This window comes from Pantherophis guttatus, chromosome 1 (assembly GCF_059756535.1).
Source record: "Pantherophis guttatus breed Tessera chromosome 1, ASM5975653v1, whole genome shotgun sequence".
NCBI lineage: Eukaryota > Metazoa > Chordata > Lepidosauria > Squamata > Colubridae > Pantherophis > Pantherophis guttatus.
Genome location: NC_142063.1, coordinates 301,290,564 through 301,302,829, shown reverse-complemented (window position 1 = coordinate 301,302,829; position 12,266 = coordinate 301,290,564). Strand labels below are relative to the sequence as shown.

The window sequence follows — 12,266 nt, the reverse complement described above, 5'->3', positions numbered from 1 at the left end:
CAGACTTTTATTGTATTGCATTAAAATTTACCTCAAGTCTAAACATAATCAACTCAAACTATCATTTCTCATTGATGGGGGTTTTATCTAGTTTTATTTTTTTACTCAGTACTTTCTTTTATTGCCATATCAGAAAATTTTAATTTATTTCCAGTTGCCAATGATCACAACTGATCAAGGATATTCATTGTAATCAGTAAACAGAGCAGAATCAGATTTGTATCCCACACAACAATTATGTATATTTTTTGTATGAGAATTTATTCTTGTTCTCTTTTCCCTTGAAGTAGCATAATCTCAATTATTATGTTGCTTTCTTTGAATTGAGAAGTAAGAGTGGAAATATATTCCATTTGATTTAGTTAAATGTTTTTCAGTAAGGTGTCCTAGTATGAAAATTACTTATTTCAAAGGAAGAGAAAAATTGATCAACAATATTTCTAAAAATCATAAAAGAACTATTGTAGAAGATGTAGAAGAATTCCAATTTATCAGGGTCTTTTGACACCATCATATTCTATTAATCAGCTTGTAATTGTCCTGTCAAATAAAAGAGGTTATAGATATGATTTTCCAAATGTGAGTATACTGTAGGTACTATTACAAAAAATTGTAAGATTTTTGATTACCACTATCTTTTTCTAACAAAGGATTTGGGTTATTTTCAATTACAATTTCTTAATATACAAAATAGTGAAAAAATATGGTAGAACAGTAAAAGCAGAAAGGCTCTTCATCCTTGAAAATTATTTGGAAGAAATGCTTTAGTACCTCTCAATTATTCACTTAGGCAGCCCAACTTTTTTCAAACATCCATATCAACTTCAAAAGTTATGCCAAAGTACGGAAAGTACGAACGATTTGTGATTGTAAAAAGCACATATTGTGCTGAGTTTGTACAACAGTTTATTGTATACTATTTCTCCTGTTAAGATGTGTAGCAATTCCATTTCTGCTTAAATTTAGAAATGTGTACTAAAGAAAGCAAGTAAACGTTTTCCTCTTTTTCTAAGACATTAATACTTAATGAAACATTCCAGGAGTGGAAAATATACACGGCTTTCTAAGAGCTAATTATTCCTAAGTAACCTTAATACAATTTACAAGATTAACCTTCACACATTCTTCTGTTCTGGGCACCTAATGCTTGACAACAGTTGCTTCCTTAAGCATACACTGCTTAGCCGGAGCAAAAGAAGACTACAGAAGCATCTTTATTCTAATGGTATTCTCTTGCTGAATTAATAAGCCAGAATATAAGTGATAAAGTAATTTTTAAAAAGTATTCCAGAAATACTAAAATACAAACTTTTCTCATGTTACAGTTATGAGGGATTTAGATGTTGTCTTCTTTCTTTCTTTCTTTCTTTCTTTTTTTTGGTCCCAACTCCTGGCAACTACCTGGAGAAGTCCCTGCAGTTTTCTTGGCAACATTTTGGAAGTGGTTTGCCATTGCCTGCTTCCTAGAACTGAAAGATTATCCTACAAAATAATCTTTCCATACCTGAGTCATATTGAAGAGATTATAGAAAAACACATAAGATTGTTCAGGAATAATGTTGGAAAATGTAAAAAATATTATTATTAAATCATCAAATTACTGAAGTTATTATTTTTAGATATGTATAAATCATGTGATACAGTACAATACAGTCATAAAAACTACTTAAAAGTAACTTCTGAGGTACTAATTTTATTAATGTTGAATTGTTTCAGCTCAACCCTGAGAAGCATAGTAGAATGATGTGGCTGACTGCAATATTTAAAACTTTTTTTTTTAATGGGAACCAGAGATGCTATGTATCCAAGGCATTTTTAACAAGTTAGCAATTAAAGTATTCAACGGAACAGTCTCTTTAAAAAGTGAGCAAGATTCAAGCATTAATTAAATATCAACAACACCTAAAGCATTTATTCTTATATTTTATACATATGATACAGTTTAATTTTTACAAGTTGTTCACAGATATGAAAGTCATTCATTACAGGTATGAATTCCCTGATAGTGAAAGCTTGTTATATAAATATTTCTATAATTAACATAAATACATGCTGAAAGAAAAACAAACAAGAAAATGGGCAATTGAAGGAGCAACCTTGCCAAAAACCAGGATAAATTACACACTTTATGTGTCATGACCTTAAAACCATCAACCTATTTAACCTTCATTTCATCTGTAGTACCTGGAGGGGGCATGTCTCCCAATATTTAATTTGTACAATTCTCTTTTTTAAAAAGCAGAACTGTTTTTATTCTTGTTTCTGATTTATCTATGCAGTCACGGGGGGGGGGGGGGGGTGACTCCACAGAATCGAATGCATTGTTACTGTGTATATCTTAAAACAAATTTTATATTAAGTAAATTGTGTTAGAGGAGAATTAGCAAATTAAATGTATCAGTCGCACCAATTATCTACAACCTAAAGGAAGAAGGAAAACGAAGACTACTGCCAGATACTCAACATATAGAGGAAAAAGAGGCTTGGTTACTACTAATGCATTAGGAAGACTGTAATCAGGCTGCTCAATTTCACTCTAATAAAAGGCAGCCAAATTCATCTAACTTTTTATGTGTCTGATATATTAATAGCAACTATTCTGACAAGACAGCATTAAGTATGCATCATGTTGTTTAAAAAAATTAATTTACAATAACATGAAAATGCATGTTAAAAGGATGGCTTTTCAGCAGCGTACTGGTGATAAAATTTCCCTACTTTATCAATATTAGATTATGATTATGTAATAAAGCAATTTTTTTAAAAAAATTGTATTTTAAAGGATAGATGACAACTCTCCAGAAAGTTCAGTATTTAGAAAATTCACTGCCTTCAGGCATCCATGTGCAAAATCTGTGCAGTTTTCAATATACTTATAAAGTATACTATTGACAAACTTCTCTACTGAATGCCAGCCAAGTGCAAATTCATGTGTTTGTTGATGCCTGCGAAGGAAATTAGTAACTATTAAGTTTTGCAACTGGACCCCCACAGATACTGGGTTCCTCTATTTCATCATAAGAATTGTAAAAAGGCTAATATATCCAGAATCTTGAAAACTGGAATAAATATTTAAAAAATTCTTATTCTCAGCTTCTTCAATTTGAGATCAAATCAAGATTTACATGACTCCTCCAAGGGATGAAGTTGCTATGTTACATTCTAAGGAAAAAAATGTAATATCAAAGTCTTACCAATCATATTGTGGAAAACAGTCCTTGCTTACTATGTCAATATCACAATCCACACAAAATACTCCTAAAGTGTGCATGACTTCAAGAAGATAATTAAATTAGTTTCCCTTATGAAGTTGTTCTCTTTTAGTTAAAAGGACTAATGCCGAGGAGCCATGCAAAACTGCAGATTACAAAGTCATTTTCAATGAGTGTTATTTAGCACTCTTGTAAATAAATCCATTGCTACATTTTTTGCACCTGTTTTCAGCTAATTCCAAGTATAGAACAGTTTAAGTACTAAAATGTAAAATGGCTCAGATTTACTACAAAAAGGAGACCACAGTGCTTCAGCATTGTGCTTGATTAAGATGCTATTTCAGCCAAATTTTTCTTCTTCCATCAGTTATCAAAGGAGGTTTCAGTAGATGCCTAGTATAACTTTGTACAAATTCACTCAGCCAAGTTAGAGAAATCAACAAAGATTGTGAGGGAAGCTCAGTGCAAATAATACTATTAATTAAATATGCTACACAGTAAAGTTATATGGTTATGGTAACCAATAAATGTATAAAACAAAAATGGAAAAAAATTAATTCCTCTCTTTATTATTTTCCATCGTTTCCTATTTCTTTTTTGCTTGGCGCATTATGATGGATTACGAAAGAATTATTGAGTTCTAGAACGCAGAAAATAAGTTATAAATGCTGCCAGTCAATGCCTACTAAAGTTTGATTTGCTTCTTGTGCATGTCCTATTTCCTCTGTGATACTGTGTTGTTGCCAGAGTTTTTGAATCTTTTTAAATCTTTCTCTGCACAGATGTAAAGGATTGCCACGCCTAGACAAGGGAAGAAAAAGAACATATAAATTAGGAATATGAAATAATAATATGAAATTTTATATGTATGAATTTTCTCCAAATACTCCAAATAGCCCATATACACCTTGAAATACTGTAGTTCAGTGGCTAGAAATGCTTATAATGATTTTGCATATGGATTTTACTCTTACCTGAGATTGCTAGTGTGTGTGAAAAGAGTCAGGTGAACAAAATAAAGTTTCTATGAAGCTCCCCCCTACTCAAATACTTCAATTTATGTATTAACCAATGCCCCTGGCTTTGGATATACAGTACGTCCATTTTATAAAACCAGAAGATTCACTCTGAAATAATTCCTTCATAGATATTCAATTCAATTTCTTTAAAATTATTATAATTATTACTATTAGATTTATCCTACTTTTTAAAATATTTTGTTTCTTTTAAGTCTGCAATTATATACTGGCTATACTGGATATGGAATGAGTACAGTGGCCATTTGGACTATTGCAACAAAAATAGTCTATTTATGCAGTTCATTTCTTCATTTTTGGAAAAATTCTCAAAGCAGGATGAATGAAATTTGCATATAGTATCAGTCTTCATATGAAAAACTTACTTGAGTCCTTGATCAGTCTCTCCATAGTCATCTAAATAGGGAGGAGCATAGAAACAACCTTTTGTTTTTCCAGCTAGAAATAGCACGTGACATTCACGTACTCTGAAAAAAAAAGACAGAATAAAGATGGTATGCAATCTCCTAATATTGTCCAATAAATTATTCCATCAATTTCTAGAGAATAGAATTCATCACATCAGAGTAAGCAGGAGTAATGAGACCTTTTTTGGTACTATGTCTCCGTGATTAATTTTACTCATCCTATCAGACCTTCAGGGGAGTGTCCTATGTGCCCTGTCAATTAAAGTGGGACATTTTATGAGATCCAAGATATAAACCATTTCCATAGTGGTGCATCTCCTTTGGAATAGCATTCCTCTGGAGATCAGATTGGCCCCAATCCTGCTGGCCATTTGCAAGGCATTAAAGACATGGTTAAATTCCTGGGCATGAGAATCTATAAGATGGTTATGTTATTTGCTATTTGTTTTTGTTTTTAGATGTTAATGTCATAATGAGATGGACAGCCTTGCAAATTACATAAAGAAATAAATTGATTTTGCTGCTGAATCTTTTGTCATTATTTGCTCTTTTCTTACAGTGTGACAATTTAGCAAAATTGACCAAATCCAAATTTAAAATCATATGATTACCTGAGGAAGATTCCAACTCCAGAGCCACATGTATATGTATGTGCAGTACATGCTCCTACATCTTCTCCCTCTAGTTCTGTTTGACAACAGTAACTCTGAGAACACAACATAGTTCCACAGACAAGGCATAATGTTGGTGCTCTACTTTTATCACCACCTGACTTTGGACACCTTTGAAAGAAACAAAACATTTGGTTAATATAATGAAACATTTGTTATCATGACGTACTAAATATACATTCTCCAGTTAAAAGACTACGGCTTAGATTCAAAGTATTGCAAGTGAAAATGCCCTGCTACAACAGAGATTACTCCACATTTTCTCCCTCATGTAACCTCATTGTGTTACCCCCATCCACAAAATTTGTTTCTGGTTGTGATATGGAATGCAGAATGTGGAAAAGAGAACAGAGCAGCAGAATGGAGAAAAGTAGTAGGAACCAGAGGATCAGGACACATCTTATGCTTTCTGCTTCACTTACGAAAAATTAGATGCTTGATTGATTAGGCAGCTGTAATCTTCTGGAAGTTCTATTAATTTATTAGACTCTCGTGGATAGCTGAAATCATATAAATGCAAAGTATGTCATAAAAATTTGAAACTGCTTATGAAGCTCAGTATATAAATAGTTTGATCTATTGCAGAAATTAACTATTAGCTATATAGTAGCTTTACCTGAGAAAAATCTTTAAAAAGTATGACAATATTACCTATAAGTTAGTAGGATAATATAGTAATTTTTTATAACAAACAATTCTGTTATACATTCTCCCATGCCCCATCTGGACCACAGTTCATATTACAAATGTTGAGATGCTGCTTCCAAACACAAACAACTAGTTTGGCAGTAAGTATGATATCGTGTTTCCCCGAAAATAAGACCCTGTCTTATATTTTTTGAACCCCGAAATAAGCGCTTGGCCTTATTTTCAGGGAGGTCTTATTATTTTGGGTGCCTGGAGCAAGATGGGGCTCCTCTTGCCGTTTCACCTGATTTCCAGCTGTTTCCCTAACCCTAACCAGAGGAAATGGCGGGGACCAGCTGCACATGCGATTAAATATTTTTGGCAAGGGCTTATTTTCTGGGAAGGCGTATTTCAGCGCATGCGCTCAAATAAGCCCGATTGGGCTTATTATCAGGGGATGTTTTATTTTCAGGGAAACAGGGTAGGTATATCATAATATAATGAGAGAGTAACAAAAGATGCAGAGAGAAGTACCATTTAGTTTTTTAGTTGTTCGGTGTTTAGATGTTTAGCATTTTTGGAATAAATATTGTTGTATTATTCTTGTAATCTATTTATTAAATATCGTTCTCCCAATATTTAGAGATATATAAATGCAGCACTTGTTTATCTCTCTCTCCCTCTTTGTCTGTCTGTCTGTCTGTCTCTCTGAGCCCAAAATTTCTGTTGTTAAGTGAGACATTTGTTAAGTGAATTTTGTTCCATTTTAAGTGCCATAGTTGCTAAGTGAATCACTGCAGGAAAGTTAGTAACATGGTTCTTAAATTACTCTAGCTTCCCCATTGACTTTGCTTGTCAGAAGCTTGCAAAAGGTTCTGTAACAGGTCACAGCCCAGGTCACTGTAACCTTCATAAATATGAGTAAATTGCTAGGCATCTGAATTTTGACCACATGACCATCAGGATGCTGAAATGGTCATAAATGTGAAAAATGATCATAAGTCACTTTTTTCAGTGCTGTTATAACTTCAAAGAGTCACTAAATGAACTGTTGTAAGTCAAGAACTACCTGTACTGCTTAGTTTCAATAACTACAAGCTTTGTGTTCCTATTTTTCAACTGTCACAGAAACTTCAATAGTTAAGAAATCCTCACCTTATGGCTTGTCGCTGACCTTGCAGGCATCTTTTTACTTCACTGTTATTACACCAGCTTTAAAAAAAGGGTGAAAAAAACGTTTTTATTTCCTCTGAAATAATCGAAGAATCATACTTTGCTTTCCTTAATCTACAACACATGTTTATAGGTAGCCAATTATGAATATAATCCAGTATAATACAAATATTCTTAAAAGGAGAATTTATTTTATTTCAGTGAAAATAACATAGCAGAATCATTTACTTATTTATTTGATTTGTGTAAACATATAGTTATATTCTTCGTCACCATCCAGATCCTCTCCAAATGATCAAATGGTGAATACTGATGATGAGTAAGCCTGTAATGACTGTTCAAGTATTTGAAAGGCATTTCAAATACTACACATTTATGACCTAGCACATCAGTTCACAAGAATTCTTTATCCTTAATTCTTTCCTCAATTAATTGCACTGCTCTTTCTTGGTTTTCCCTCTTAAAAGTCTACTTCATAAACACCATGCAAGATTTGTAGTTTTAAATAGACATTTGTGTATTTAAATGGATAACATATTGTTCCTACCTTTCTATTAATGTATTTGTAATTTTGCTGTTCTCTTGAAAAAGGCAAATTAGGTTGCTTGGCAAGGAGAGATAGCTACATAAGTATTCAAACTGGTTTGCCCCATTGGCTGTACATAAAAAAAGTATATTTATAATTAGCTACAATTAATATTGATATATTTGCAAAGAATTCTATTGTTACATGCTAAATAACATACAATAATTATATGCATAAATCACAACAAAGAAGTATAGTGGAAACATATAATCTACTTTAGTTTCCCTACTTCTTCATTAAATTAAGGCAGAAAATGTATTCACACTCACATCATTTATATTCTATTTATTTTATCTTGTTTTGATTATTTTTAAAAATATCTCAAGATGGCAAACATACTCCTTCCTCCTCCTAGTTTCCCCACAATAACAACCCTGTGAGATGAGTTGTGCTGAGAATGTATCACTGGTCCAACTGTCTATATCAGTTTTCAAGTGAATTACATGTTTCAATAGTTTTATTACCCTAAGCAGACATCTGTACACCTGAAAATCAGTTTCAGAAGGCTGGATGTACATTGAGGCAGTGAAATTGGATGTTTGCATTTCTTCACCTGAGTAGTTTGAAGCTATTCTATTCAGGAAGCATTATTAGAATTCAAACCAATATAGCCAACTAAAAATTACCTTTTAATTCTGGTGGTATGGGAACTCCATTTAAATAGTGGAAGAACATAGCAGAGCACCTCAGAAAAGGCATGATCCCAGTTTTTATACTTTTCCATAGGTGCCATCCAGAAGAAATTTCTTTCAAGGCACTACAAATAAAATCATTTTGCTTTTCACCAAAGAAAATTTCATGTTTAAAAATTATGCATTTAATCTACATTTTACTCTATCAGCTAAAAGGCAAATACAGGATTTTTTAAAAAAATTGTTGAGCCTGTTTTTAAAAACTATTTTGTTATCTTACAAAGTCAAAACCCTACATGGGTAAGAAATGTTTATATACATAAAATCAACAGAACTGCAGAATGGTGAAAGTGGAGTATTGTTATCATATGCATTCATGATGAAAGGAAACATATGGATATAAATGTTTCTTTGATGCAGAAATGCAAATAGAAGCTTCTGCCTAAGCTTTTTAATCAAGGTAGCCAGATTAGCAAAATGGTACTTCATGACTTCTAAGCGCCACCTGAATTGTATCTTTGTATCAAGATACAGCATTAAATAAGGATAAGTAACATGATAAAGCAGGGGTGTCAAACACAAGGGATCGGCCCGTGTCGCTTCAGCCCAGTCTGTCCAATGCGAAGAAGAAACATCAGGCCAGGGTGGCTTTGGCCCAGCCTACCGGGTGCGAAGAGGAAACATGCCAGCAGTTTGAGGAGTGGTGTCAAGCTGGCCACTCCCACCCAGTCAGCCATGCCCCCGATGTCAACTAGAGCCCTGATGCGGCCCTAAATGAAATTGAGCTTGACACCCCTATGATAAAGCATTATATAAACTATGAAAAATCTTAATACTTATCAAATATGGACATTCAATTCCCATATTTTTTGAGAAAACATTGTGCTTCATATCCCTCCAACAATAAGGAGACAATCATTTGTTAACTTCTAAAGAACTAGTCTGCTTTCTATCTCATAAATATCACACTTGAATGCGGTGGAACTGAGGAAGATTCAATTTGCTGGTATTCTTTTATAGATATACTAAGTCTAAACCTAATTAGTTGTTGTTGTTTTTTGAGATGAGTCAAATTTGGCTAGGTACAGCCACCTGCTGAACATATATTCAACCATTCAGGTAACTGAGTAGTAAAAACATAATCTAAAATAAATTTATATAGGTAAATTTATTTTCCCAAATAAAATGGGTAAGTAGGCTAGGTTTCTTAATATTTGTACATGAATACTTAGAATGTGAGCTAGTTACCATATTTTTCGGAGTATAAGACGCACCTTTTTTCCCCCTAAAAGGGGGTGAAAATTTAGGTGCATCTTATACACTGAATGTAGCTCTGCCCACCCACTGGCCCCCACCCTTTGGCCTCTGCCTGTTTGCTTGCAAGCAGTTACCTCCTTGCAAGCAAACAGCAAGAAAAAACAGCTCCTTTCAACTTCAGCACAGCCTAATTAGCACAAGTTGATTGGATCGGCCTCCTGACTCTCAGCTAATTTTCTCTCAGCTGTTTTGCGCAGGGCTCTGCTGCTTGCTCTTTGTAGCAAGCAGCAGAGCATATTTTGCTGGAGCATAAATATGCTGGAGCATATTTTTTTTCCCTTGGGTTAATCTAGCTATGCTGAAAAAGAAAATGAAAGTAAAGCAGGCTGTTTGCTGTTTGCTGCAACAAGGCAAAATTGCGCAGAGACAGAGGGAGATTTCTTTTTCTTCTTTTCCTCACCAAAAAAGGCAGGAGTGTCTTATACTCTGGTGCATTTTATACTCCGAAAAATACGGTAATCTACTTTAAGTACAAATACACAGGCAGCATAATCTTGTCCCTCTGCTTTATTTGATTAGTTTAGAATCATAGCCATTAATGTAAAGGGGGGAAAATAAGAAGAAATATTTCTCTCTGCCTGCTTCTTTCCATACAAAACTTGTATTAAAAATGATTGCCAATGGGATAGATTGAGACTCTAAACAATCAGATAACAATCTTCCAGGCTTGCTAGCCATTTCCATTTTACTAGTTCTGAAATAAAGGTACTAACTCCTAATCTCCTTTTATAATTCCACAGCAGAGCAATGTTATTGTTACACTGAAAACAACAGACAGCTGATTCATTATAATATACAAAAATTAGCATTTTTATTTAGATAAAAAATTTTCCTACCACATAAATGCTTAAACTAGTTTTTAAAGACACTTGGAAACACTGATTGCTCCAAAATATATCAGCCATTTGGTCAGCTAAATTTGGTTCTATAAGAACCAATTTTTTTTTAAAATTTGATTTATATGCCGCCCTTCTCCGGAGACTCAGGGCGGCTTACAATGCGCTAAGCAATAGCCTTCATCCTTTTGTATATTTATACAAAGTCAGCTTATTGCCCCCACAACTGGGTCCTCAATTTACCTACCTTAGAAAGGATGGAAGGCTGAGTCAACCTTGAGCCTGGCGAGATTCGAACCTGCAGTAATTGCAGGCAGCTGGTCTTAATAACAGGGTGCTTTAGACCACCGTACTACCAAGGCTCAAATTTACAGCATGGTTATTCAACACTACCTTCCAGTAATATCAAATATGGTAAAACAGCTTTCTTTGGTCTTTAAAGTCCAAATAATCTAGAACTAAAATACCTGCAACATTGCTAAATTGTAAGAATCTGCTTCCATTCTGTAAAATAATCTGAGAATCTCAATACAAGGGAAAGAAAACAATACATAGAAAAATCTAGGATTCAAGCAATCTGTTTTACCTGCCCACACACTGGCCAATATGCTTATGCAAAGCAAGAACAGCAGCTTCTTCAACAGTAGAGTTTCCTTGGTCCATACCATTTTCTTCTGAAAAAGCAAACACAAAATGTAAACTAGCAAAGCACAAACTGCTCTATTCTGATAGAACTATTCTAACTAAGCTGAAAACCACTTTATTTTGAACTTTAAACAGTGTTTTCAGTTCAAACTCTTCAAATAATCAGAAAAGCATTGGAGAACTTTTAGAAAGGTTGAAATGAACATTCAAAAGTCAAATAACTTACCTACCCCTATTCTAAACCAATTTTATCAGTAGAATTTCAACAATCAATGAAACTTGATATATTTATATCTGTCCTATTTCATATGGTGTAATTTCAATACACAATGATTACAGCTTTTGTCAACTCCTATTCCCATTGCTTTCCTTATATAGTTTACCCTTGCCCATTAAATTGACAGATTTCTCCAGTAACACTCAAAAAGCCCTTCATTCAAATTTACTTTTGATTCAAGTACATTTGCTGAAATACTTTGAATGCTACATTACACTATATTATTTATACTTTGCAAAAATTTTAAATTTAGAATTTAAATAATTTATACAACCATTTCCATTTGTAAACAATTGCAGATATTTTACAACAGTGAAATATGGGATGAAAATATGCAAATAAAAAGAAAAGTAAACCTCAACCCTCAATTTTCATATACCTATATATTATTGCATTGCAATGATTAGTATTTTCTTTGTTCAAAAATATTCAGTTGCCCTAAAATAAAACCTAAACCAGACTTCCATATACATTTCCCATTAAAGTCACTGAAATCCTAATTTTCCTACACAAAATTCAGCATAGCCTAGACAGTATACTTTACCTGTGGATGAGGTAAGTATTATTTGTACAATATGTGCCATAGTGACAAGGTGGAAGATATGAATATCTCCTGTACCAAGACTGACTCCTGAAAAGTCCTGACAGTGTACAGCAGGGAAAGAGAATACCAGGCATACCTGCAGATAAAGGAGAAAATGGTAGGTGATGAAAGGGAAAATAAGTATGTTTTTGCAAGACAAACCTCCTTAGCATTAAGCATAATAGGAACAGTTTTGAACTGCTACTACAAAAAAAGGAAATTTGATACTCCAGAAGTTCTGGACCATATATAAATGGTGATCT

At 33.5% G+C, this 12,266-nt stretch overlaps 1 protein-coding gene across 3 annotated transcripts in view; it reads right to left on the bottom strand.

Annotated features, from left to right (window-relative positions):
* Window positions 1–1,673: 1,673 nt before the first annotated feature.
* UBR2 (ubiquitin protein ligase E3 component n-recognin 2) overlaps window positions 1,674–12,266 on the bottom strand; it is a 65,447-nt gene continuing 54,854 nt past the window's right edge. For all 3 annotated transcript variants that reach the window (XM_034427700.3, XM_034427699.3, XM_087883224.1), the window contains 9 exons: window positions 11,965–12,100; window positions 11,085–11,172; window positions 8,340–8,470; window positions 7,675–7,783; window positions 7,110–7,166; window positions 5,750–5,827; window positions 5,268–5,438; window positions 4,615–4,716; window positions 1,674–4,013 (listed from right to left, as the gene is read on the bottom strand). In XM_034427700.3, coding sequence (XP_034283591.1) covers window positions 3,872–4,013; window positions 4,615–4,716; window positions 5,268–5,438; window positions 5,750–5,827; window positions 7,110–7,166; window positions 7,675–7,783; window positions 8,340–8,470; window positions 11,085–11,172; window positions 11,965–12,100 — 1,014 coding nt within the window. In that variant the 3' untranslated portion in view covers window positions 1,674–3,871. The remainder of the gene's footprint in view (window positions 4,014–4,614; window positions 4,717–5,267; window positions 5,439–5,749; window positions 5,828–7,109; window positions 7,167–7,674; window positions 7,784–8,339; window positions 8,471–11,084; window positions 11,173–11,964; window positions 12,101–12,266) is intronic.